Genomic DNA, 24,987 nt, shown 5'->3' on the forward strand with positions numbered 1-24,987 from the left:
TTTAAAACCCAAAGATAACAGATCTGTGTGGATAGAAAACAGAGGAAAGCAGCACATATTCACATTTTAGGACCTACATTAGAACCAGCAATTCTGCTTGACAAATAACTTAAATGATGAATCCATTATCACAAAATATGAACTAGTCGTTTCAGCAAAAAATTGAAATACAGCTGAAACGATTTGTTGATAAACAGAAAATGAATCAGCAATTATTTTTGGTTATTGGTAATTTTCCTAGAAAAATATGCTAACTCTTCACTTGTTCCAACTGCTCACATTACTTCACTTGCTACCTTCTTTTAGTTTTGACGGTTGGTCGAAACAAAACAAGCAATTTAAAGACATCACCTTGGGCTCTGGGAAAGTGATGTGATGGATGATTTTCACTGTTTGTGGACGTTTGATATAAAATAAAATATAATCAATTAATCAAGGAAACAATTTACAGAATTATCAATGAGGAAAATACTAATTACTTTCTGCCCTAATCCAAATATTATATTTCTGAGCTTAGCCTCATGTTTCTTTGTAAATTTTCATGACTCATAAAGTCAACTTTTTGTAATTATCTGCTGCCAGAATAAATTGGAAGAGTTTATCCTAATGTGATACTAATAGGCATGAAAGGATGCTGGTAGCATTCTGAAGTGGTACCTATGGTGAGTTAGCTATACCCACATTATGTGTGTCTGTGCTGGAAGAATTTTTTTCTTCCAGAAGGTTTATTCATTTATTCTGTTCTCGAGGTTATCATTTTTTCCTTTGACCTTTGCAAGCTCGCCTCTCACATTTTTTCTGCTTTTTTTATAAAGCAATATTTTTGCTCTTCTGCCTCCTGTCTTCTTTTGCTTTTTATGGGGGGAGGGAGTTCTAACCTCTTCTCATGCTCTCTTCCTCCTCCTCTCCCCCCTTTTGCTCGCTCTTTGCCCCTCTCTGTCCTCTATCCCTCTCTCAGGATGAAACTGTGGGGGAGGTCAGCTTGGCCTGTGCAGGTGGCCTTCCTTGTTGCCTTGGTGATGCTCTGCGTTGACCCGGTGTCCGCTGGCAGCCGTAACCATCGGGGACCGACAGGTACACCAGGTCTTGCTCTGAACCCCTCCTTCCAACACCACAAGAGGTTAATTACACTGTCACTGCCAAGGTGTAACACATGTTCCCTGAGCCTGTCGCTGACTGAGGGGGCTCCGTGATGTGCTCTGTCCCGCAGTATGACATAATGTAATCTAGACAAGATCTCGTTTTGGGCTTGGACGCAAACACATCCCTGTTTGAATGATTGAGCCCATTCAGATTCAAATGGCACTTAAGCTGTCAGGAGCTGTCAACACAAATAGATCAGTGTGGGTGTGATCTGATCTCTTCTGAGTAGTTGCAGACTTCCAGCAGTTCAGGACTGATGCTGTTGTTTTTAAGAGGCTGGATTCTTAGTGGATTAGGGTTGCTTTAAAATAGGGTGTATGTCTCGTGCGGAAGAGGCCTTATATAGGCTCATGACTTCTAATCCTCAGGCTCCTAATTGCCAGTGCCTACATTAATATGCATAGCTCTGCAGTATCCCCTTTAACCAAAGCACCACTTCACTTATTCACTGAGAAATCCATGAAAAAAAATAGAAACCATAGCCAGTGCTGACTTAATTTAGGCCCCCAAGCTAAATCTATTCACTATCCTTAATTTCCATAAGTCATGGAGACAGGCCTCCACTCAACCAAAAATGACCAACACAGTCTTATTAATATTTCATTGGGGCTGGCTGAAGGGACAGTTGTTCTGAGTCACAGCATCTTGCTCCTCAACGTTTTTGGGACAACCTCCCAAGTCACCTCCTCCTCACACTTAATTAGGACAATTTCCTTAATTATCTCTTGGTCCCTACGCTCTCACTGCTTGTGTTTTGCAAGGTGACCTTTATGTGCCACAGAAATGCTACCAGCATTCAGTCTGTGCAGTGAGTGATGGTATTAGTTTCTTTTTGGTGGAGAGGAGGCAGCCTGCTTACGGCAGGGACATTACTAATTGCAGGCCCTGTGTGTTGTGAAGGTCAGCATGGGTGGCCGCCACCTTCTTATTTCACTCTTGCTGTGAAACAAGATTACTCGCTCCCAAACCGACTGGTGCTTTTTATTACTCTAATTGGTGGAAGTTAGGAATTGTGAATACCAACACGACACACACGCGTGCACACACACGCGCACGCACACACACACACACACACACACACACACACACACACACACACACACACACACACACACACACACACACACACACACACACAGGTTTTGAGGCTGAGAAATAATTGGCTGTATGTTATGACTGCTAGATACGCTTTCTGTGTTTTCTACTTAAGTGTTTTTACTGCTGTTCAGTTGGCAGGTCAATGAGAAATTGTTTGATCTGTGTTTCAGGTGATGTACCGTTTGCTGCCACATGGAGGCTCTAGAGGTTAAAAAATGCTCCTTAAGAAACATGTATTTCTTTTTTAGTCTCATGTCATTCTCAGAGGCAATCTGTCATTTTACAGAAACTCACCTAAAAACAAATCTATAATGGGAATGGATGGAATGAATGTCAACTAACTATCAGACATGATATGACTGACAGCTGTCACTTTAAATAAATGTAGAAAAACAACATCTGCTTTCCTTTTATTTTTTGGCATATATATATATATATATATATGAATCGATTTTTGTTTTGTTGCACATGACCTGCATTAGGCAAGTACTGGATACATCTTAAAATATATATAAATAAGAACAATGAACCTAAACAAAACACATTCTGAGAAATCTCACAGGAAATAGCTTTCCCCTCAGGTCCATATCTTAACACTGAAACATCCAGCACACACAAATGATCAACTAAGTATTCATTACTCATCCTCCTTTCACAGTGGCCCCTCTCACAAATAGAAAAATATGATATATATACATACATGTGATGCTGTTCATTTAGCCTATTACTATTTTTTAATATCAATTACATAGAGCAATTTATAAGCAGGTCCACACAATATATTGCATTCCAAAAGCTGCCAAGGTAATGCAACACAAACAATTATGCACGCTGAACATACTGTATGTGTCAGTATGTAACTTTCTTGTAACTTTCTGGTAAATTGATTGATTGTGCTCTTACAGTTGCAACCAACATTCTCCTGTATTTTGACAATGAAATCTACTCATGTACCGTTTTTCTTTTCTTGTTTGTATACTTAAAATTCAATAATCTGAGACCAGCAGTTAAATCACAAGCTTGCTGAACTAATAGTGAGTATGGCCACAGCTTGTTATAGCATGTAACAATTTCTTTTAGCTTCTAGGACCAATTGCTAATCTCTGTTTCAAAGTATCGTTGATCACAAATTAAATCTTAAATTCCCAGAAAGATACATTTCTTCATGATTTCATGAAGTGTTAGTGGGACCTCCTATTCTCTCCTTGGTTCTTTTTACATGAAAAGGTCTACTTTCATGTGCACTTTAAAAGCAAGCTTGTTGTACACACAACTGTGTCCATGCACTTCTATATTTGACCATTCTGTACACCAGTCTGTGAATCCTTATCTGAGGCTTCTTATAAGATGTCTCCTTAGTGAGCAGGTTTTATTCAGGCTGTTCTCATGGATCATTCGTACGTATATAGCTACGGAAAGTAATGCACTGCTGTTTGTGTGTATTCAATGTATATATTACTGTGTGCAGCACCATGACTGCTGATGTATATATGCAAAGTACAGGGCTTTCAAGTAGGAGAGCGGAGTTCATGTCCCAGAAGAAGGGAAAAACACAAGACTTTCACCCAGGAAATGGGTGTTTGTGTCTCGGGAACTGTCGCCGTCGCATGACATTAACTTTTTGTTGTTTAAACTTAACTGCAATGGCTGCTTAAACGACCAGGGCCTCGCGGTTATCTGTAGCTGGCTCACAGTTGCTTTTTGTCGTCACGTGACTGGCCGGAGATATCCATAATTTCGTAGGATATCATACGAATTGTATACGGAAAAAAATTGTGCGATATCATACTGTCAAGGGTTAACCACAACCCTAGGAAAACTTGATGCTATCGTTACTTGTCTAGGGGCTTCCAGAGTTTTGGCCACCCGTGCATATGAAGACGCGGCTGCCAGGCTACAGGTAAAATGAATCGGCCTACCTGTCATCTCTTTGGCTCAGTGTTGCTTCGCTCTGTCACCCGACCAGCCCTCTCTCTGTGGTCCGGCGCGTGGTCAACATCGGTACTCCCTTGATAGTTTATTTGTAGACATTTGAGACGCGGACAATAACATCAACACAACTTGATGGGGAAAAAAAGATTCTCCGTCTCGACACTCAGCAACAGCAGCTCTTCCTGAACTCCGAACTCTCCTCTCTTCCAGCTGTTCACAATCTCCCCACATTGTAAACTCCCAGCTGCCTTGCGAGCATGTGACCCACACTCACCTAGCTTGGCAACAGGCAGAACAGGGGTACTAAGTATGGCTGAGCAACCTTTATGACAATTAGCATAAAGCCGGTGGGCCAGTTAAACACTGATAATGTCAGGAGGATTGATGGGCTGAGTTAGACCAGGGTGAGGAGGAGATCGAGCCATTGAGTGAAAGGGTAATGAGTGATCTAAGAGGGCAAATGAAAAAAGCAAGGAAAAAGGGTTGGAAATAAAAAAAAATAGTTTTAGCAACTAGGTAATATGCAAATATGTTTATTGTAGTAAAACGGTTATGGGAAGATGTTTGACATGGTTTCCAACCTTGTTCCACACAACTGATCACTGTAATCTTTGAGACTTGTGTGTTCCTACAGATATGTGTAGTATTTCATCTCTACATTGACTTTGCTGCCTCTGACACATTTTCTAGATATCTGGCCTTTCATAGCCATGGACATGCTTGTCAGGTATTGATGGGGGGAAAGACACAGCTTTTTGATAAATTGCATGATGCTCCTGCATGCCTGAGTCTGTCAGAATACATCAATCGCCTGGCTAACCCATCAGTTCAAGGTAGCTTGGTTTGTTGGCTGCCCAGCTACTGCTGCCACCCCCTACCACCTTATCTCCCACCCCACCTCCCTTTTGCCTGCTGTGGGAATAAAAGCATTTAGCCATGCCTGAGAAGTCTTTTCATCTCAGCGTGTGCTGGGCTCTATTACATTGAGATGGCCATAACAGAATAGTTTAAAGGCAACATTGAGACATTAGATACACTGTTATTATGTGTATATGGCTAGAGGCTGACTGCTCAACACATGAATCTTAAGCAGATGATGGCTGAAAGGCAGCAGTGCTCTAAACAGGGGCTGGTGGAGGGAAGACAAATCTGAGAGTGCTCACAGTCAAGCTGCAGTACTTCAGTCTGCACTCCCGACCACTGTTTGTACTCTTTCGATTTAGACTTCTTGGTTTTGGTCAAAGCTATTGACCCAGCTTTTTGCTGGTAACTCCTGGAACTCTCTCAGGAGATCAGGAATGATCTGCTGAAAACACACGCTTGTTTTAAATGAAACACACAAATCTAATCTGTGTAGCAATCTGAAAACTGAGTCTGTTTTGACAACTTCCATTTTTAGCCCCACATTTTTAGTGACTGTAGGTAGATAGTCTGTATGTCTGTGCGTCGACCCAATTTTTTTATGTACATTTCCATGCGTGATTTTTTTTAAATATACGTATAAATCTGAGTTTGCCACTCAGAGTTTGCTAATCACTTACTAGACAAAGCAGCTAGACAAAGCTTAGGTTTTGACATATATTTGTCACACACAAGTTTTAATAAAATGTTTTGTCTACTGAGGTTTTTTATTTTGTCATTCCATGCTTAAGCTTTAAACCAGCTTGTGAAAGTCACCTTCTCTCCTAGTAATCTTCCATGTCAGTCATGTTTAAAGGTGGATAATTGGCTTCTTAGAACATGACGGTGTCAGATGTAATGTGATAAAGTAGATGAACAGCCTATGTATGTTTTGCCTAATTATTTTACATATGTCTTATTAGATCTTTTTTTTCCTTCCATTTTTGTGTGTTTTTTTTCTGCACTCTTGCCTAAACTCTAAGTTGTTGTCCATTATCCCATCCTCTTTCAGTCACTCTGTTTTCTGATTTGTACTTGTCTGGAGACAGTCACTTTTAAATAAAAATCAACACATTTAAAAAAGAATCGATTATTTTTCCCACCCCTACTAAACATCAACATTTTAGCATTGTCAGTGTTAGCATGCTGTGCTTATGATACAGACTCACGTAGCTGCTGGCTTGGCTTCACGCTCCTAGTCTTGTTAAATTTAATGTGAAATGCTCCAGCCACATCTGTGTACTGTAATTAACTACAAACAATACATGGAAAAAATATGTTTATTGTGCACTAAAGTTATTACTTACACAGTTCATTATGAGAGTCTTACAGGAGTGTTGTCTATAAAGACAAGACATTGCTTTACACCTCTTGTTTCTGGCCAACAAGAGTGGGTGGTTTTAAGTTTATTTTTCCCACATCAAATAGATTTTGGCTGTAAACTCTGTATGGCTCTGACCTCTATTGATCAGTTACATACCATGGGTGCTCAAAGGTATAATTCATAGCACACACTTACAAGCTAACACACATTACATTTAGACATATGCTATAGTAAATTAATGCATATGCTGACATATCCTTCTCATGTTTGTCACAAATTGTATTTTCCAGCACATTATCACTGGTGCAGCATGATAAAAACTTTTCTCTGCATGGGAGAAAATGCCAGCTGTCCATTATTAAAGCAAATAAAGTGATACGATTACAGGATTACAGGATGCCTGATGATTGATGTTCAACACTAATGTAGCTAAGACCTTTATTACTGCTCACACCATGGTTTTATTCTTTACTCACATTTCTGTAACACCACACAGCAATTGTGCCACCTCATCACTGGACTGATGGCAGTTTTTCACTGTCAAATAGTTTGACTTTGGTCTTGATACAGAAGCTGAGAGCAAAACCACATACTAAACATACTTTTTTTAAATTTATTTTTTGGGCATTTTTTAGGCCTTTATTTGACAGGACAGCAGAAGACATGAAAGGGGAGAGAGAGGGGGAATGACATGCAGCAAAGGGCCTTGACCTGGGCCAGCTGAGGAGCAAACCCCTACACACGGGTGCCCGCTCGACCAACCGAGCCATCCAGGCTCCCCAAACTAAACATACTTAACTTGTACTTAACATATATTTCAATTTCTGAGGTTAAAGAAATCATCATATAATAAAATAAAATAAAATATAATAAATAAAATATTTTGAGATATTATGTAATTTTGTATGTAAAAGCTTGCAGGTCTGAAGAAATTAATAATTTGTTGTTGCTTTAACATGCACACTGTTAGTGATCATGTCCGCACTCACACTTGAAAATGCAACTGGCCTCTTTCACAGCCTTTTTATCTGCATGATATAATTTATGTGAACTTTTCAGACTGATATAAATCTTACTGAGGTAAATTCCTTTACTAAATTGTCGTATGAATGTGTTCATCATCCATCATGTGTGAAGTGATGTGACAACATTTCAGAAATATTTAGTAAACTGCAAAAAGAAGCACACCTTTTTTATAGTTTTTTAATCATGATTTTGTTCCAGTTAATGATAGTTACAACGTAACGAATCATCATCAGTGCAGAAAATGTGTTTTTGCATGCGGTTTGTTGTGCTGCTCCCTGAGTACACAGGCAACCTCTGTGCACACTGAAGTTGTTTTAGAATAGGCTTTTAGAATATTTGCTTAAAGAGCACCTTGGGCTCTCTTTTCTCATTAAGCTGCGACTGTAACCCACAAGAAAACCCAACGATAACCCTCCTCACATACATTAGAGTTCATATAGTTTAAAAATACAAACAGCCCCGGTCCAGGTCTGATGTAGGCAAAAAAAAGAGGAGACCTGTGAACCTTCTGACCTCATTATGCCAGCAGAAGGGGAGCTGCTCTTTGTTCTCTACTGCCTGTGACATCACTTCTTTTCCTCCTGTATGACTCCTTCTCTCTCTCTCTCTTTCTTTCTCACTAACAAGCTGTCTATTTCTGAGATGGGGGCAGCCGATTGACCAGCATTACCCAGTCACCGCTCTGCATTTTCAGTACAGAGTAATAAAATTGAGAGCACGAGTCTGATTAAAACTAAGGCAATTTGATTGTGTTTGAATCTGACTTTGTAACTCTGTGCTTTAATTGTGATTATTACAGTTATAATCACAGCTGCGCTCATAGTTCTTGTTCCATTGAATTCAGTTACATTTTATTATATTCCAGATTTTTATCAGTAGCTATGGGCTATATCTGTTTGTGTGTGTGTGTGTGTGTGTGTGTGTGTGCGCACGCAGAGTGGTAATCCGGCACCTGCTCCAGCCTCAGGAGAGCCTGAGACAGAGGAGTGAGGGAAATGAAAGTGGAGGGATGATAGCGGAGGGGCGCCCTCAGAGAGCCTGGGATCATTGATGGGGCTCTCTGGAGAAGACAACAAACAAACTTTAAATCAGAAAGGATGAGAGGGGCCATGGCCTGCAGAAATGGAACCCTCTACAGAGTGTGTTTGTGCTTTGTGTGTGCTGTGTTTGTGTGTTCGCTGCTGCTGCTGTGTGTGTGTGTGCGTGTGTGCGTGTGCGTGTGCGTGTCTGCGTGCGTGTGTGTGTGCGTGTGTGTGTGCGTGTGTGCGTGCGTGTATGTGTGTGCGCGTGAGTGCGTGCATGCTTTTGTGTTTGCCTGCAAAGCTCATTCAGCTGAACATGAAAAGTTTTGGAGTCAGGGTAAAGTCACGTACATAAATGAAATCTGGGCTTATGACCAAGGTTTTTCCAGGGCTGTAAAGAGGCTTATAGGTAGTAATGTCGCCAGCAGGGTCTGCTCTATTCGGGAAACAGTGCCAGAGACTCTCAGGAGTGCACAACAAGCTTTGAGAGGGAAGATAAGGCGTCTGGAATCTGTTCGGAAGCCATAAGCAAAGATTAGATTTACTAAACATTTTCCCCAACATTTGTGGTCGGCACATTCTCCTTCAGGTGGCAAAACTCAAAACATTCATATGTTTACTGTAATGTGCTGAGTGAAATGTAACATTAGCATTGACATTGTACAGAACACACTTCTAAACATTACCACACAACACAAGCCCATTCACACATTATCCTCGCTGCATCCTCATGCTGTTGTGAACAGACCATACACAAATACATGTGGCAGAAATAATAATGTTAAGATTTGAACAGCTACATACCCAACTGTCCCTGCAAGAAAGCCTATTGTTTCAGTAACACACGCACACACGCATGCATGCACAAAACTTTGGGTTAAAATTTACTTTAAATTAAGCGTGCCCTTCTGTCCCATTACCGTCAAGAGAATGTTATAATTAACCAGACCAAGGTCCCCGGGGAAGTGTGATGATAATCAAGGGAGATTAGACGCTGTGTGTGTGTGTGTTGGAGGTGTCAAGTGAAAAGCAATTATCGTCATATAAAGTATGGCTTTCAGGATCACACAGACACAAATGCAGAGAAGAACACACACATGGAGATATAAACATAAAATGTGAAGATGTGTAAATACAGGTGCACACGTGCAGCCTTGCAGCCGTATCTCTCTCTCACACACACACACACACACACACACACACACACACACACACACACACACACACACACACACACACACACACACACACACACACCTACCTACTGTATGGTATATGTACGTACACACCCCCACTTGTGTATATTTAGACATGCACAGTGATGGCCAGAACCCAGAAAGATGTATCCTACCAGTGGGTTGCTTTACCACATCATGACTCATATAATGTGCACGTCTTTTCAACACTTAGATCAAGTGGTTTATTATGTCTGAAAGGAGTCAAAAGAAAAGATTATGTTTTCAACATTACTTGTTCTGTTTTTTTCAACAGAGCCACTGTGTCTCAGTTAATGAGGGCACTGTGCTAAGAATAAAATTAAAGTATCACTAAAGAGTGTTTACTTATGAATCAAAGAGTGTGAGACTGGAATAAATTGAGGAGTTTATACAAAAGTAAATAATTCGACAGAGGTGTTTAATCCTCAGAGAAGCTCATGTGGTGTATATTTGATTGTTATTTGCAGCACACATTTATTTGAATTTAAACTCAATTTTATTGCAGCAACAAACCGTCAAAACACCAATAAGCCGTTTTACAAAGGTCTATGAATTTCTATCAAATAATCCCCCTCTCCTTTCCCCTTTCTTTCTCTCTCTCTCAGTCTCATACCAGGTGAAGCAAGGGACATGTGAGGTGGTGGCCATCCATCGCTGCTGTAATAAGAATAAGATTGAGGAGCGCTCTCAAACCGTCAAGTGTTCCTGTTTCCCTGGGCAGGTCGCTGGCACCACAAGAGCCAGACCCTCCTGTGTGGAAGGTAAAAACTCCACAACCCTGTGTGTGTGTGTGTGTGTGTGTGTGTGTGTGTGTGTGTGTGTGTGTGTGTGTGTGTATGTGTGTGTGGGTGGGTGTGTGTGTGTGTGTGTGTGTGTGTGTGCGTGTGTGGGTGTGTGTGTGTATTCATATATCTCAGTGACATATTGTTTTTGCAACCCCTCAATCCAGATAATTTCCCAAGGGTGCAAATGTATCCACTCAATAAGACATCACCATTTAAAGTATAGAGTTCCAACATGTGTGTTCATTTCTTGTAAATATACTGTATATATTTGTATATGTATGAGGAAAATCAGAAGTTTTTATCATATACTGAAACTATGTTTTGAAAACAACAGTATATTACTGTAAAGGGGTACTCTTCCCTTGAGCAAATCACCTACATGACAGTGATTCTAGTAGAGCTGCTCATTGACCAACAGTCTACTGTAAGTCTGGTTCTACTGGCCAGCAAAGAGAAAGAATCAAGGTGTCTTGTTGCTTTTTATACACATTTCCCCACAATTCTTCAAAATTCTGCCAAACACGTTTGGTATTTTTTAGAATCGTTATAGGAACATGCTTAGAATTTCTTTATTTATTAATTTTTGTTTTATATGCTTGGCTGCACAACATGTTTTTGTAACGATCGACGCACTGCTGAATCTTACAGGGTCAAAGAGGCTAAAAATGTTTTTAATTATCCTGCATCATTAAATTGGCTACATGAATCATCTCACACAAAACAAATCATTACCAGATTCATTACAACATAAATAAATGAGTCCATTGCAGGAAAGATTAATAGGTTGCACTTTTTTTTTAAATGCTGCCAAGTTAGATTCCTATGTGGAAATTGATTTTCTTATGGCACAAAACAGGACATCGCTCTTCTTCGAGCTCACACAGAGCTAAACCTTTTAAATGTGTTTGAAAACATGTAAAGTTGTAATAAAAAATGTGCTGTATGAAAGGAGAAGCAAATACACGACAGCTGTCAGCCAAGACTGCCTCGGCTTCAAGACTTGAATTGAAACTGCTTTTTAAAAGGCCGGATTTTATTTGGAACAGCATTCCATTTCCTATTTATATGGGCCACTTGCATATACGACAGATGGTGATAGAGGAAATATTTTTTTTCTGATCTCTTCTAAATGTCAAGACAAGATGTTGACCTCAGGAAGACTAGTAACCATGCTGTGGTAACTAATGGGTATCCAACTAAACTGATAACCCAAAGATTGGCAAGAGGGATGTTTTGGGGGGGGGGGAATATGGGTACAATCATAACATCAAATCATTATGTCGTTGATGATGTTGAATCAGTAATTAAAAAAATACATGTTGAATGTATTTGGAAGAGAAAGAATGTGGAGGAAATAGATTATCCAAGGAATTCTGCTCACACATACGCAGCAAACATATGCACGTTTGTGTCTGCTACTGCGTGCTGTGTATGTGTGTAGCGATGATGGACAGATGACAGCTGCAGGTCGTTTTCATAGACCTTTGTTCCACCTGTTTTTCCGCTCCGTGAGCTCCTGCCCAGCAAGAAACAAGAAGTGTCACTGACCCCTATCATCCACAGACGCTCCGCTGAGATCACAAACATACACATAGTGTCTGCCAACCCGATCCAATCACGCTGTATTAGCCCCCTACCAGAGGAAAATACATTGTTGTCTCATACGTGAGTAGAGCCAGTGAATCTCCAAAGCACAAGGGTTATTCAAACTGTTAAGGTCAGCCGGGGGGATGGAGGGGTGGAAACTGAATCCACGCTCACACAGAGCTGACTGTATTTTCTCAGACTTGGAACTTGATCAGCATTGCAGTTTTTGGTTTGTTTATTTCCAATGAAAAAAGAGTATCAGCCCATTATCATGCTAATGCAGTTAATCAATGATATGGTAATTATGAAGAGGCATATAAACAAGACAACAAGACACCTTATTCACCCACCCAAGCTTTAGTTCCTTCACTTCTATTGACAGACTCAATATAGTACGGTAACAAGAAGAAATTCAACTTATTTAGCTTGGTAAATACAAACTAAAAGGTTATTTTACTTGAGGAAATGTAAAAAAAACAACTACTAAGCATTCATTTGTCCTTTTTGTGTATTTGGCTAATGATTTAATTGTTGTGTTTTGTTGACATTGGCTTTACTTCCTCATTGTTAATGGTCCCACAGAAGAATATTTCTTGCATCATTTGTTTGCTTTTCTTCTGACCTTATTAAACACAATATGTAGAAAGGTATTTAGTGGTAACCTTTCTCTTTGGCCTACAAATTTAATGAGGGTGACAAAATACAGAAATAACCAGAAAGTATTGTTATTACACCCAACATACAGTATATATTTGTTGTTTTATATGTTCCATGGTCTATACTTGTTTTGACATTTACACTATGCTATCTTTATAGGGGCATTGCTTATGTTTGGGGGTCAATTAGACCACTACAGAGGTCTAACTCTAGAGCTTTTATTAAAAAACTCTAATAGAAATCCAAATAGACTTATTTTGAAATTTGGGAGAGGTATTGCTGCATGAAAGGTACTGTCAACACCAATCACAGATATAGAGAACATAGAATCTGTTGTATTTAACCATGTTTTATTTCTGGGGTTCAAAGCACAGCATTTGGGCAAACTAACTATTATTTATTCCTCTCTTTCATTTCTTGTTTTCATTTCATTCATTTACACCCTAAACTGCACACTTTCATTTTTGCTTTTTGGTGAGTCATTTCATTCCTTTCAAAAGAAACAAGCAAATCTCATGTATGTGAATTTCAGTGTAAATCACTTCTGACTTCCTGTACTGCAGGCATGTACTCTAATTTTCCAAGCACCTTCTATATTCAGTAATCACAGCCATCTATACAGCACCCGACTTAATGCCTCCATCCAGCATGTTGCCATTCCTGCATGTGGCCAGTAGACGGTGCTTTTCCCATTCAAATGACTCAGTCCCAAACATACCTGCTAGATCATTTCAGCACTATTTTCACCAAATAAAAAGATAGATTTGTTGTTTAACCTCTTTGATGAGTTCCTAGATGGGAACAATTGCTTGATAATAATAAAATCAGGCAACCATAGCAAAGATGATTGGCTTTGTAATGAAAGTTGGGATAAATAAGGAATCATGTGAAGCTTTGCTAACCTCTCAGAATAGGCATTGCCCTGATGCTTTGCTTTTGTTTGTTCACTTCTCCTTAAATACGTGGTATAGTTTACTCAGAGGAAGGCATGACGCTGATGAGAAGCTAATAGACTGGCGGTTATATCTGTCACTGACTGTATATAGACTGACTGTCATTCAATGATAAATTCCTTTTGATGGTCTAAATCATTTTTCCTCATTCTCCCTTACAATTTCACACACACACACACACACACACACACACACACACACACACACACACACACACACACACACACACACACACACACACACACACACACACACACACACACACACACACACACACACACACACAGCGTAGTTCCTCCATCACATTAGTCATGAGGCTTTCTAATTTCCTATTCAGATCTCACCTCCGAGTCTCACCACCTCTCACTTCCAAACCCAGTGCTCAGCAGCACTTATCTCATGAGTCATGCTTGACCTCTGAGTTCACAGTAACAAAAGATCTCACCTTGTCTAACACTACGCACTCACACATGCGCGCGCACACACACACACACACACACACACACACACACACACACACACACACACACACACACACACACACACACACACACACACACACACATATGCTACTGTCACCTTTTAGGCTTGAGCACTGATGGAAAGAGACATACCCCTCTCAGTAGCCAGCCTTTGTAGCAAAGCCTAAGTGTAAATGGAGTTACATTATTGATGCTGGCTGAAAGAGGAGTAAATGGCAACAGGTCCCATTACTGGCTGCTGCATGGTGTGGTCAATTTCTGTGAAACTAACAGTTTTTAAGTGAACTCCATTCCTCACAATATTCTTTTTTAATCATAAGAAACACACGTCTTTTTGTTTTTATTTTCTAGAGTGTGAAGAGTTTTCAGAGGTAGAATTGATAATAGCTGATAGAGGTCAAGAGATTACTGTAATATGTCTGTTTTTAAGAATACCCTACAGGAGAAATGCACTGGGTCCACTTGTATGTCTGCGTTTCATAGATTTCACATTTGGAGACACATTTTGGAGAAGAAAATAGCTTATCTGAGTGCAGACAAAATGTGTGTCCACTGTTTTGTTTTTTTACTGCAGTAGCATTCAGGATAAGTGAAGTGTTTTTTGTCTCAATTGGGGTTCTGCCAAATTTAGTTAAGCTCACACGGCTGGTTAGGAATGTGGTTGGTAATGGCCTGGGCGTGTGTGCACCTCTAGGGAATGAATGTAAGTCTGCGCAAAGTCCAAAAAGAAAGCTATCCTCACATAAAGTATGTGGGTTCTTACCTCTTGCTTATATGTTTTGCAGTAGTTGAAAAAATACTCATATTTACCTACATATTCTTCACTAAATGTCATCAGTAAAACAATGTATACAAATCTCTATTAGAAGACCTGCATTCAAAGTAGGCTATGTAAGTTCGGAAGTTCTGTTAACACTCTTATGAAGGCTTTGTGCCTAAGTGCGTAAGTGTATTTCTATTGTGATGTAAGCCAGCCAAATACACAAGTGAAAGGTGAGCATTTTGTCCTCCTGGACTTTAAATCTGAGATGTGCTACCTTTTTACATTTCTTTGGAACATGCCAATTGGATTTTGAGTCTAGCACTCCACTGAGAATTCCGTTGTTGAAGAGCAACCTCCTTCTCTTACATAGGCTGTGTAAGAATTAGCATCAAATGTAGTGTGCCAAATGTAAAGGTTCTCATTAAGAAGAATGACCCCTTTCATAGTGTCAAATTATCAACGCATTACTGTAACATGTAAGGAGCATTTAATGTTGTAGATGATACATGCAGAGCTAAATGGAAGCACTTTATATACTGCTTGGTCGTTTAACCTTTAACGATGTGTGACATTAAATGAACCTCTAGGCTTTTGTCTGAAAAGTAGTAAATGCAACCATTAGATAAATGTACAAAGGGTACAAAATTAGTCAAATTTACACATAATTGAAATACTCAAAATTGTACTTACCAGGGAAGTACAGTACAGTACTTGAATAAGAGTAACATGCCAGCTCTGCATTTATGTGTGTCTGGGAGTTTTCTGAATATCAGTAAAAATTACTTTAAATCTTTCCAAAGACACTGTCATTAATAAAGTGTGTTTGATGGTGGAGAAAGACAGAGAGCACAGCGACCTGATAAAAACAATGAATGAGGGGCGGTCTCTAGTTCACCCAGTAAGTGCGTTCGCCCCATGTTGGCTGAGACCTGCAGCGGCGCCGGTTCGTATCCGTCCTGCTGCCCTTTGCTGCGTGTCATCCCCCATCTCTCTCTCCCCCTTTCATGCCTATCCACTGTCTCTATGTAATAAAGGGAAAAGCCCCAAAAAAATAATCTTTAAAAAAAAACGACGAATGAGTGGATTCAGTTTGGTGTGTCATTTGCTGAACTCTGCGACAGACAAACTATGTTTCATTACTTAGCAAAGAAATCTAGTTTAGTGTTTCAGCACACATCAACTTGCTGTTGTTTACTGTAATTACTGCTCCATATCATGCTTTTGTCATTTTGACAGTCTGTTCCAGTCTGTGTGTGTAATTGTCTTCCGTGTATCTTTTTCTGACAGTTTTTTTCCACTCCACTTTCCACTTGTGTTTTCTCGTCATGCATACCTGGATATGCTGGCATGGCTGTGTGAGCTCTGGCAACAGAGATACAGTGTGTTAGTAAATCATTGTAGAAAGAGATGGATGCCTCTCTACAACTGCTCCTGCACTCCAGGATCACTGAGTGGAACATTTACAATGCCTGAGGGTATCCATACCTCTGGGTCCATCCTTAACTTCCCGTTTGTGTGTATGTGTGTGTGTGTGTGTGTGTGTGTGTGTGTGTCACATTCCCTTTAAATAGTAATGCAGTACACACAACAGGAACGTGCGCAAATGCAAATGCACACACACAAAGTAAAAGTAAACTCCTCATTGCAGTTTGTGTTGCTCCATAGAGTGAGTTCAGGCAGTGCCTTCATAAACTATTAATGGGCACTCTAACAGACATACGCCTGAGTGCACATATTGTATTAGTATGCCCTACCTTACATCAAACAGGGTAGAGGTGAAGGAAGTCCTTTTGAACTTGCATATTTGGTGGCACATTCAATTAGGTAACATACAATATATTCTCCATATCTTTGTTGGATGGTAGAGTAAGTTGGCTGATCCGATTCAACATTTAAGTGTGTTATTACATTATGTGTACTCACAGATGATAAATTATCATTAACACAAATTGTGAGCTATAACAGATTGATTTAAGCCTGTTTTTTTTGTCTTCGGCGCTATATATCAAGTTTAAAGTATTTAAGTGTATATAAGCTAAATTCCTGCGGTGGTGGAACACGTCACACATTCTCAAAGTGCTAATTGACCAATAATGCAGTACATACACAAACGTGTAACCATAATTTGGCATACAGGCATTATATTTGGTAACAGGAGTCTGAACATTCCTTCAATTATGCGTTCATATGAAGTCACATCAGGGAACCTGCAATTTCAACTTTGTCCACTTGATGTCACAAACATTACAATGACAATTCAGGCGGCATTGCAGGAGAAAATGAGCAGAGGCTCTGGATGCTCATCTAGCTGACGTACATGCTCACACACAGACACACACACACACACACACACACGACGATGAGTGACATTTATCAGGTGTAGATTGACGAGATCAGTAGGAGGAGAGACAGAGCTGTAGGCAGCCTCATAGTGTGAAACCTTCGCAAAAACATATTGAGAGAACCCCAGAGACTAGGTGAGAACCTGAGGAATAACATAGCCTCAGTCCCTTGTGTTGCCTAATCACCTGCTCCATGAATTTGAGGGAGAACTTAAAAGGGAGCCATTTTGATTGCAGATTCCATTGTAATGAGCTGATAGTAACTGTGTGTGCCTGAGCTGTAAACCTTTTTTACTTAGCATATGCACCTTTGGTGACTATGAATGTAGCCTCTTATTAAAACTGATGCAATTAGAGTAGGTAGGCTGTGAGGTACTTATACACATTTTTTCCTAGAGAATACGCATCCTTTCTATTTCAAGAACTTGGCAATGATTCATTTTCCCCTTACGTGTTGCGTTTTAGTGGGAATTTTTACAGTAAAGTGTGAAGCCAACAATATCAACTTAGCTCAATCAATTTAAAAACAGCTGAGCTAATAATGCGTTTGAAGTATTTTATATATGCTTTACAAAGTATTTATTAACCATTAACAAGGTATTATAATTAACAAGGTATTATAATCATCATTTGCAACTTTATAGTTGCCATCCAAATAATGTTTATTAACGGTTTACAAACGACTTCTTAAGTTTACAAATACTAACACTGAAGTTTGATAACTATCAATTTACCAATTATTTGTGATGGTTATCATAAAGTGTTACCAATATGCTCTCTGAGAGTTGGATTAGAAGATTGATACCACTCTAATCATGTTTGTACAGTAAATATAAAGCTAGCATAGTTTAGCATTAAGCCTGGAAACAGTGGGAAACAGTCTGTCCAAATGTAACAAAACCCACCTACGAGCATCTCTAAAGCTCACCAATTAACATGTTATATCTAGTTTGTTAATTCGTATAAAAATCAAAGTATAAATAAATGATATTTTCCCAAAATGGTGAACTAGCCTTTGAAGTAGAATTCAAGATGTCCTTCAGAGTGGGAATCGGAGTGGGAAGCAAATGCTATAATTTCAGAAACAGTCATGCAAAATGAGACTTTTTTAGGCCATCTTAAAGTAGCTGATCTTAAAGGCATCACAGGGCTGAATCCAACTGGCACCCACCACCCGTCTCTGCACAGCAACTTACAGAAAAAATATGGTCCCAGAAGTGATGATCTCAGTATTAAGTACTGAACACACTAAGTACCTCTGTAATCTTTTTATCATTGACCTGTTGAGACCTGTCTGTGAGTGCTGTCCAACATCTGAACTATCCATGACATCACAGGCCTTTTACCGGCTCCTGTTCATTTTCTGACATGACAGACAGGTGCTTATGTGTCTTGCCCGCCCCGCCCTCCCAGTATAGCATGAGATAAGTGGCAGTGAACGTTAACTCCATAGCACTCACAGGCCATGCCCATTAGCTCTAAATATCACTCTTGCAGTGCAAATCACCGACGTCGACACCATAATGGCCACATTAACGAGCGTTACACAGCCATTGTTTTTTCGAACTGCTTACTGCCACTAAGCTCATGCATCATAACAGTGTGTACAACATTACGTCCCGTGATAGCTGTGATTTCTTTTTTGTGTCGACTTGGCAACTTGGCATTGGCTTCCGTCTTCTCCCTATATGTCTTTCTGTCTCTGTAGTTGTACTTGTGCTGACTATTTTCCACTCTGTTTCAGTCAGTTACTCACCATGTCTCTATTCTATTTATTTAATGTGTTCCTTTCTCTCTTGGACTCTGTGATAGTCATCCTCAAACAGAGTCTCTCCTCCCCACCCTTCACTCTCTGTCTCTCTCACTTCCCCTCGCTGCTTATGTCCGCACTACAAAGATGTGCTCTTGGTGAACACCTATTATTTAGTTTTGTCTTCCTCCCTCTCTTCCCTTTTCTCCCTCTTCTCTCAGTCACAGTGTTTTCTTCTTATGTGATGCTTGAGAGGCTTTGTCCATGTTCTTTTGCATTATGCAGCCAAAAGCCAATTTTTCTGCCAATACCGCCTCATCTCCTCCTTTTGTTGGAAACAATAGTCACTAGAGATCAAAATCTCTTTCTGAACACCAACAATCCAACAGTTTAATGAAGTTGGAGAAATGGGTGCACTCTTTTATCCCTCTTTGCATGCACATTTGAGACAGATGGATGGATGGATGATGAGTTAGGAGAGAGAGAATTGAGTTATTCTCAGCTGTCGGGCTGTCTCCTGTCTAGACAGTGGGTCAGATGATCTCGAAGATTTGATTGTCAGCTGCTAAGGCATGAGAAAACTTTAGGTTTTAACACTGGATTAACTGTAGGCCAGGTTCCCAAGCTGTGTTTTATCCATTTTCTTGCACGTAGCTATACTACAAATCATCACTTCATGTTAATTAGGGAAATTGGTTTTCAATTAATAAAAAAAAAACCTCTAGACTTCCCTTTTCATATTTTGCATTGCATGGAATATAAAAGAAATGAGTGTCAGAGAGGGCTTTTATGCCCGCAAAAATGATTCAATAGATCACAAACATTACTGTCTCTTTTCTCAAATACTCGAGAGAAAAAGTTTTAATTGATAGAATTGCTTCATCATAATCCGGTTCTTGCTCTCTGTATTATGCAATTGGAATATTACTGATTGTCTCATTGTCTAAATGTGCCTTGTGCTTTGCTGATCAAACCAAAACCAAAAGGTAAGAGGATAAGCAGTCAGTACATTTAAATTATAGGAAGTTACTCACACATCTGCACAATACAAAAATACACACAAATTCACCTCTGGGAGTAGTGAGAATACAGTATCTTATTCAAAGACCTCTTCCGTGTTAGAACATCAGCAGCATTATAGGGTAGCCACATCTGATTGGTTACATCCAGTATAGTTTAAGGACCTTTATTAGTCATTGCTGCCTAGGTATGACAGTGAAGTATTGTGTCATATTTCCCCTGTTCTATCGTCTTTCACTTTTGTCTCCTGCGGGTTCCAGAAATCCACGTAGGCTTTAAGATCCCATGTTGAGGGATTATATTACTCTGATGAAAATGAAAAAAAGGTAACTGCTATACATTTTAGCTCCTCAGAGTAAATATATTACAGATGAAAAAGCACACAACTGCTCAGAGATACTGGTGGATTGAAAAGAACCACAGTTTGTCAGAAGTGCTATCCATGGGGCTGATCCTACTGCAGTCCCAGCTGTAGGATCAGCACCATGGACAGTGCTCATCGCATTTACATTGTAAAAAAAAAAAAAGCTATGGGTGCTTGCATTATTATTATTTTGGCCAATAACAGTTCATGTTGGCTGTGGGTATACAGTAAATCAGAACTCTGGAGCATTACTAAGTTATTGTGTAGGTAATGGCTGGTGTGTTTGTTTTGTAAATACCACACTATGCTTTCTTGTTATTAATTCAGCGCTCTTCATCATATCAAAGTATCCATTCAGTAACCTGTAGTCTTTTTTTCCCTCTAAACCTGCATTTACTGCTCCAGCCTCCATCGTAGCCCAGAAGTGGTGGTGCCAGATGCATCCATGTATGGATGGAGAGGAGTGTAAGGTCCTGCCTGACCTGACTGGCTGGTCCTGCAGCACTGGCAACAAAGTCAAAACCACCAAGGTGAGAAGAATGTCTTTCTGTGTTTGTATTTTGTTTACTTTATTATTTATATGTGCAGGTGTGGGCCTGTTTGCATGCCTGTCTTTCTTTCTGCCCGTCTCTCTTTCTCCCGACGTCCGTCTAAGTGTAATTACTGACACTGATCAATTGTATGTACATTTTATGCATAAGTCATCTCACACATTCTGCTCTCTTTATGTGTTGCCTGTGCTATTTCATGTGCTTGCACAGTGTCACCTACATGTGTAGCTAGCCAACTCCAATTATTGCAGTCTTTGATAACTTCCAATTTGTAAGCAACATCAAAGAGTGCAACATTTAACAAAAGTGTAACAAAAGTGTTTACATTTAAAAATGTCCCCTGAGAAATATAGATATGATATAATGTCCAGAGAGAATAAAAAAAGACAGCTTGAGTAAAGTTGATGTAGCTCAAATTGACCTTGATCTTCAATTGATTTTTTTTTTCTGTGAATCATCTTGCATCAATTAGTGTGCTGTTTTTCATACTGTATATGACTGCATATGAAAAGAAAAAAACTCAGAAGTGACTATTCAGCAAATAAAAGATAATCTTATAAACAAAGGTTGTTTGGATCTTCAAGATGCCTGTGAGTTTAAACACTAATCTAAAACATCAATAAGAAATTACAAAGAAACAGATACAGAGGTAATCAACAAGCAAGCCCCCCAGTGTGCATATTTGTTAATCTGCTGTAACTGTATCTCCTCGGGCAAGGGTGACAAAAAACTGATGAAGAAAACACAAGACCTTTGTACACTCTGTACCCCAGACAACCACTGTGTGATGCTATGTAAACTGAAGCTATTCAGATGAGATAAATTGATTCAAATGAGAGTCCTTCATGGCCCTTTGTAAGCTGTTGAAGTGTGAAAGTTAATTTGCGGGACTGACGACTGGGGTGTGTGTATACACGTGCCAGAGTGCTTGTCGTGGGATAGAGCAGGTGCGGTTTATTTACAGGTGAAATATAAAAAAAGAAAGAGTTGTGAGAGATGCGGTGCAGGCGGCATAAAAGTAATTGCTCGAGAGATGACATAACAGCACAACATCTGTCGCATTCATTAGAATGCATTATGGCTGGGGCCTTCCACAGAGGCTTTACAATTAAGAATCATAATTAAATCGGTGAGTGGGATAGACTGAGGAACTGAGGCACTGCTGGGCACGGTCACAGGCAGTGGAATTAATGACCCTGGGCCTAACACCAACTCTGGGACTGGTAGGTGCAGTAATCCTCATTCTGTTGCATAGTGCCATCTCTCTTCTTCTTCTTGTTCTTCTTCTCCCTTTCTCTCTGTTTTGTCTCTTGTCTGACTAGCCTATCAGCTGAGCGAGGAATGAGGAGCCAATGGCTGACTGCATCAGTAGACGTTAATTGTGCATTTGCAAGGTGCTTGGGGACCGGGGAGCAGTTACTTGGAAACTTGGTGGCAGATTTCACTGAAGATGGTTGCAATGAGACATCGATTCCCTGGCAACTGCACGCACGGCCCTGCTCTCCTGTTCCATCTGTGTCTCTTTTCTTTATCCTTTGCTTTCTTTCTACCCATGACCTCCTTTTACCATTTCAGCGTCTCATTCACCCTGATGATCTCTATCTGTCCATCTCTTTCACTCCCACGCAGCGTAGGTGTGCTGTAGAAAGATGCACAGATTGCCTGACTGAGGAACCAGAACACTGTTTAACAAGGAACAACAAAGGCGCAACACCACAAGACACAACTTTTCACATGTCCCATTTCATATGTGTGGCTTTATGGTACACATTCACATATGGTACAGCATTCTCAGGACTCAGGATTTTTCAATATATGAGCATATTATAAATGCACATTGGATGGGGTTTGTTAATGGAAAACAAGCACGCCTTCAACACTTAGTGTAAACAAATCATTACAGCTCCAAGACGTGAAATCCAGCATCAGCAGTTGAGATACTGTAGGTCCCTGCAATCAGTCACCTGGCCAGACTGCAAACAAACATTTTCAATCCAATGAAAAAGACAAGAAATAGAGAGGAAATGGTTTGATTTGGAATATTCTCCTCTGACCTCTGATTGACTTTCAAATGGAAACATTCATTCAGCGAGTGTGAAGTGGGACACTCCATGTAATTACATGTCCCTGTGACACTGATCCTCTTGTCTTATCTGTGGTATTGTTTCTTTTTTAGGTCACACGATAGCAAGAGAGCCACTGAGCGAAAAGGAAACCTGAAGCTCTCCATGTGGAAAGGATAGATGACTCACACATATTTACTGCACAATGGGGAAAATATCAAGGAAAGGACCACTGTCAGGCCATCCATCATAAAACAATGGGATAAAATGTACTCATCACAAACTATGTACACTTGGCTACATGGAGCCACACAGCATACACAGTATGCTGGTTGTTGAGACCAATGGACTTCAATCATGGACAACCAGGGTAAATCTGGACACAAATGGACTCTTGTTTTCCTATAATGGAAACAATGTGGATTGATAAAAAAAAGGTTGATTTCAAAGAGTTATTAAGCATTTCAAAGTATATATTTCAACAAAGCATTTGTGGATGAGTGTAAGATGTGAACTAAAAGCTGTGCTTTAGGTGCTGCTGGACACAGTCCAAACCTGTTGTCAATATGTAGAAGTTATACTGAAGACAGTGGAGATGATTTGGGAGAAATGAAAGCGATAGCAGCTCATAACTAGCAAATAGCAAATTAGCATCCAATTGCTCTTGTGGGTCAAGTCACTATCATGAAGTTTTGCGGGAGTCAGTTTGCAGTTCTAATTAGGAATTGCAGCGTAGGATCATAACAACATGTTAAAAATTCATGTAAGATATTTGCACTAGTTGAAACCATTTGGAAATGTTTTGTTTTTCTAGATATCTCCCAATATTTTGCTGTGGATGTCACATGAAATTGAAGGTGAGCATTTTGTAAAATGTCTGACACTCAAAGTAGATAAATAAATAAATAAATAAATAAATAAATGAATATATATATATATATATATATATATATATATATATATATATATATATATATATATATATATATATATATATATGCCCCATATATATGCCCCATTAATCCTGAATAGTTATTGGTTAAAAATGGCTCTGACTATCTGGTACAACATAACCTAGCAAAGTGTGATTCATCTGTCTCATTTTTGCCCAGAAACATTTCCAAGCTCAGCCTTCAAAGTTATATATCTTTGAAATATTATATTCAGTATGTGACATCTCTTATGTTAACTGTTAAAAGGAGGCCCATAAAATGTTCAAACAATAAACACGAGTTGTATTTATGTTGTTATTTCATTTTATTGGGAATGCTTTCTTTTTTCGCCCTCTTAATGTTCAGTTTCTTAATCTTTAAAAGTGCTGTAAATACAAAAAAAAATTGAATTGAATTGGGGTTTTTTAAACTACCTTTATTAAGAGATACAGTATGTTTTTGTTTGCACATTGCCCATTGATTGCCTCCACAACCCCCGTCATCAATGCTTTAGTGAGATATCCTGAAATAATTGCCATCGATAATGGCAGTTAAACCCTTTGCAAACATGTTTTTTCCCCACTGGGCTTGGTCATTACTGCACTGAGTACAACAGCGTAGTGCTCTAAACAACCACCTTAAATCTCTCAGTTTTCTTTGTCTATTCTTCTCCATCTCACACTCACCTTATCTGAATCTTCTATATCCTCTCTATCATACAGTAGATGGCACAGTTAAAATAGCTTCAAACACTATAGTATCTATATTTCTAAGCTGTTTGTTCCAGTGTGCTGCTTTTTGCTCTCATGCTTCCCAAATTATTATTTTTTTTCTCATGTAGACACATCCAAATCTTCCTCAAACTGCATCTGTCTGCCTCTCTGATATGTGAATGTGTTGGGTCAGTGTGCCCATGGGTTAGCCTGCCGGGGGCTGCTCCTCTGCGAATAAGAGCCTCTGCTTTCAGACATGCTGCTTTGTGAGCTATGATAAATCTGTGGGAGCTGAGCCGCTGACTCTCCAGCTCCAGTGCTGAGCTCTGAGCCAGAGGGAGCTGGGGGACAGCAGGGCTACCA

The 24,987-nt window shown here is 39.6% G+C and overlaps 1 protein-coding gene across 1 annotated transcript; it reads left to right on the plus strand.

Moving 5' to 3' along the window:
- Nucleotides 1-959: 959 nt before the first annotated feature.
- Nucleotides 960-23,159, plus strand: tafa4b (TAFA chemokine like family member 4b). The gene is made up of 4 exons (XM_078249585.1): nt 960-1,074; nt 10,268-10,423; nt 20,771-20,906; nt 23,093-23,159. Exons 1-4 carry the CDS (start codon nt 960-962, stop codon nt 23,157-23,159), a joined length of 474 nt encoding a protein of 157 aa, XP_078105711.1.
- Nucleotides 23,160-24,987: the final 1,828 nt, after the last annotated feature.

The sequence above is a fragment of the Sander vitreus genome, chromosome 4 (genome assembly GCF_031162955.1).
Source record: "Sander vitreus isolate 19-12246 chromosome 4, sanVit1, whole genome shotgun sequence".
NCBI lineage: Eukaryota > Metazoa > Chordata > Actinopteri > Perciformes > Percidae > Sander > Sander vitreus.

Bases quoted from the DNA above. Each gene is read 5' to 3' on its own strand.
- tafa4b (XM_078249585.1), top strand. From the start codon at position 960: ATGAAACTGTGGGGGAGGTCAGCTTGGCCTGTGCAGGTGGCCTTCCTT. The intron at 10,424-20,770 runs GTAAAAACTCCA...TTACTGCTCCAG, and splicing joins CAGACCCTCCTGTGTGGAAG to CCTCCATCGTAGCCCAGAAG. The intron at 20,907-23,092 runs GTCTTTCTGTGT...TTTCTTTTTTAG, and splicing joins ACCACCAAGGTGAGAAGAAT to GTCACACGATAGCAAGAGAG.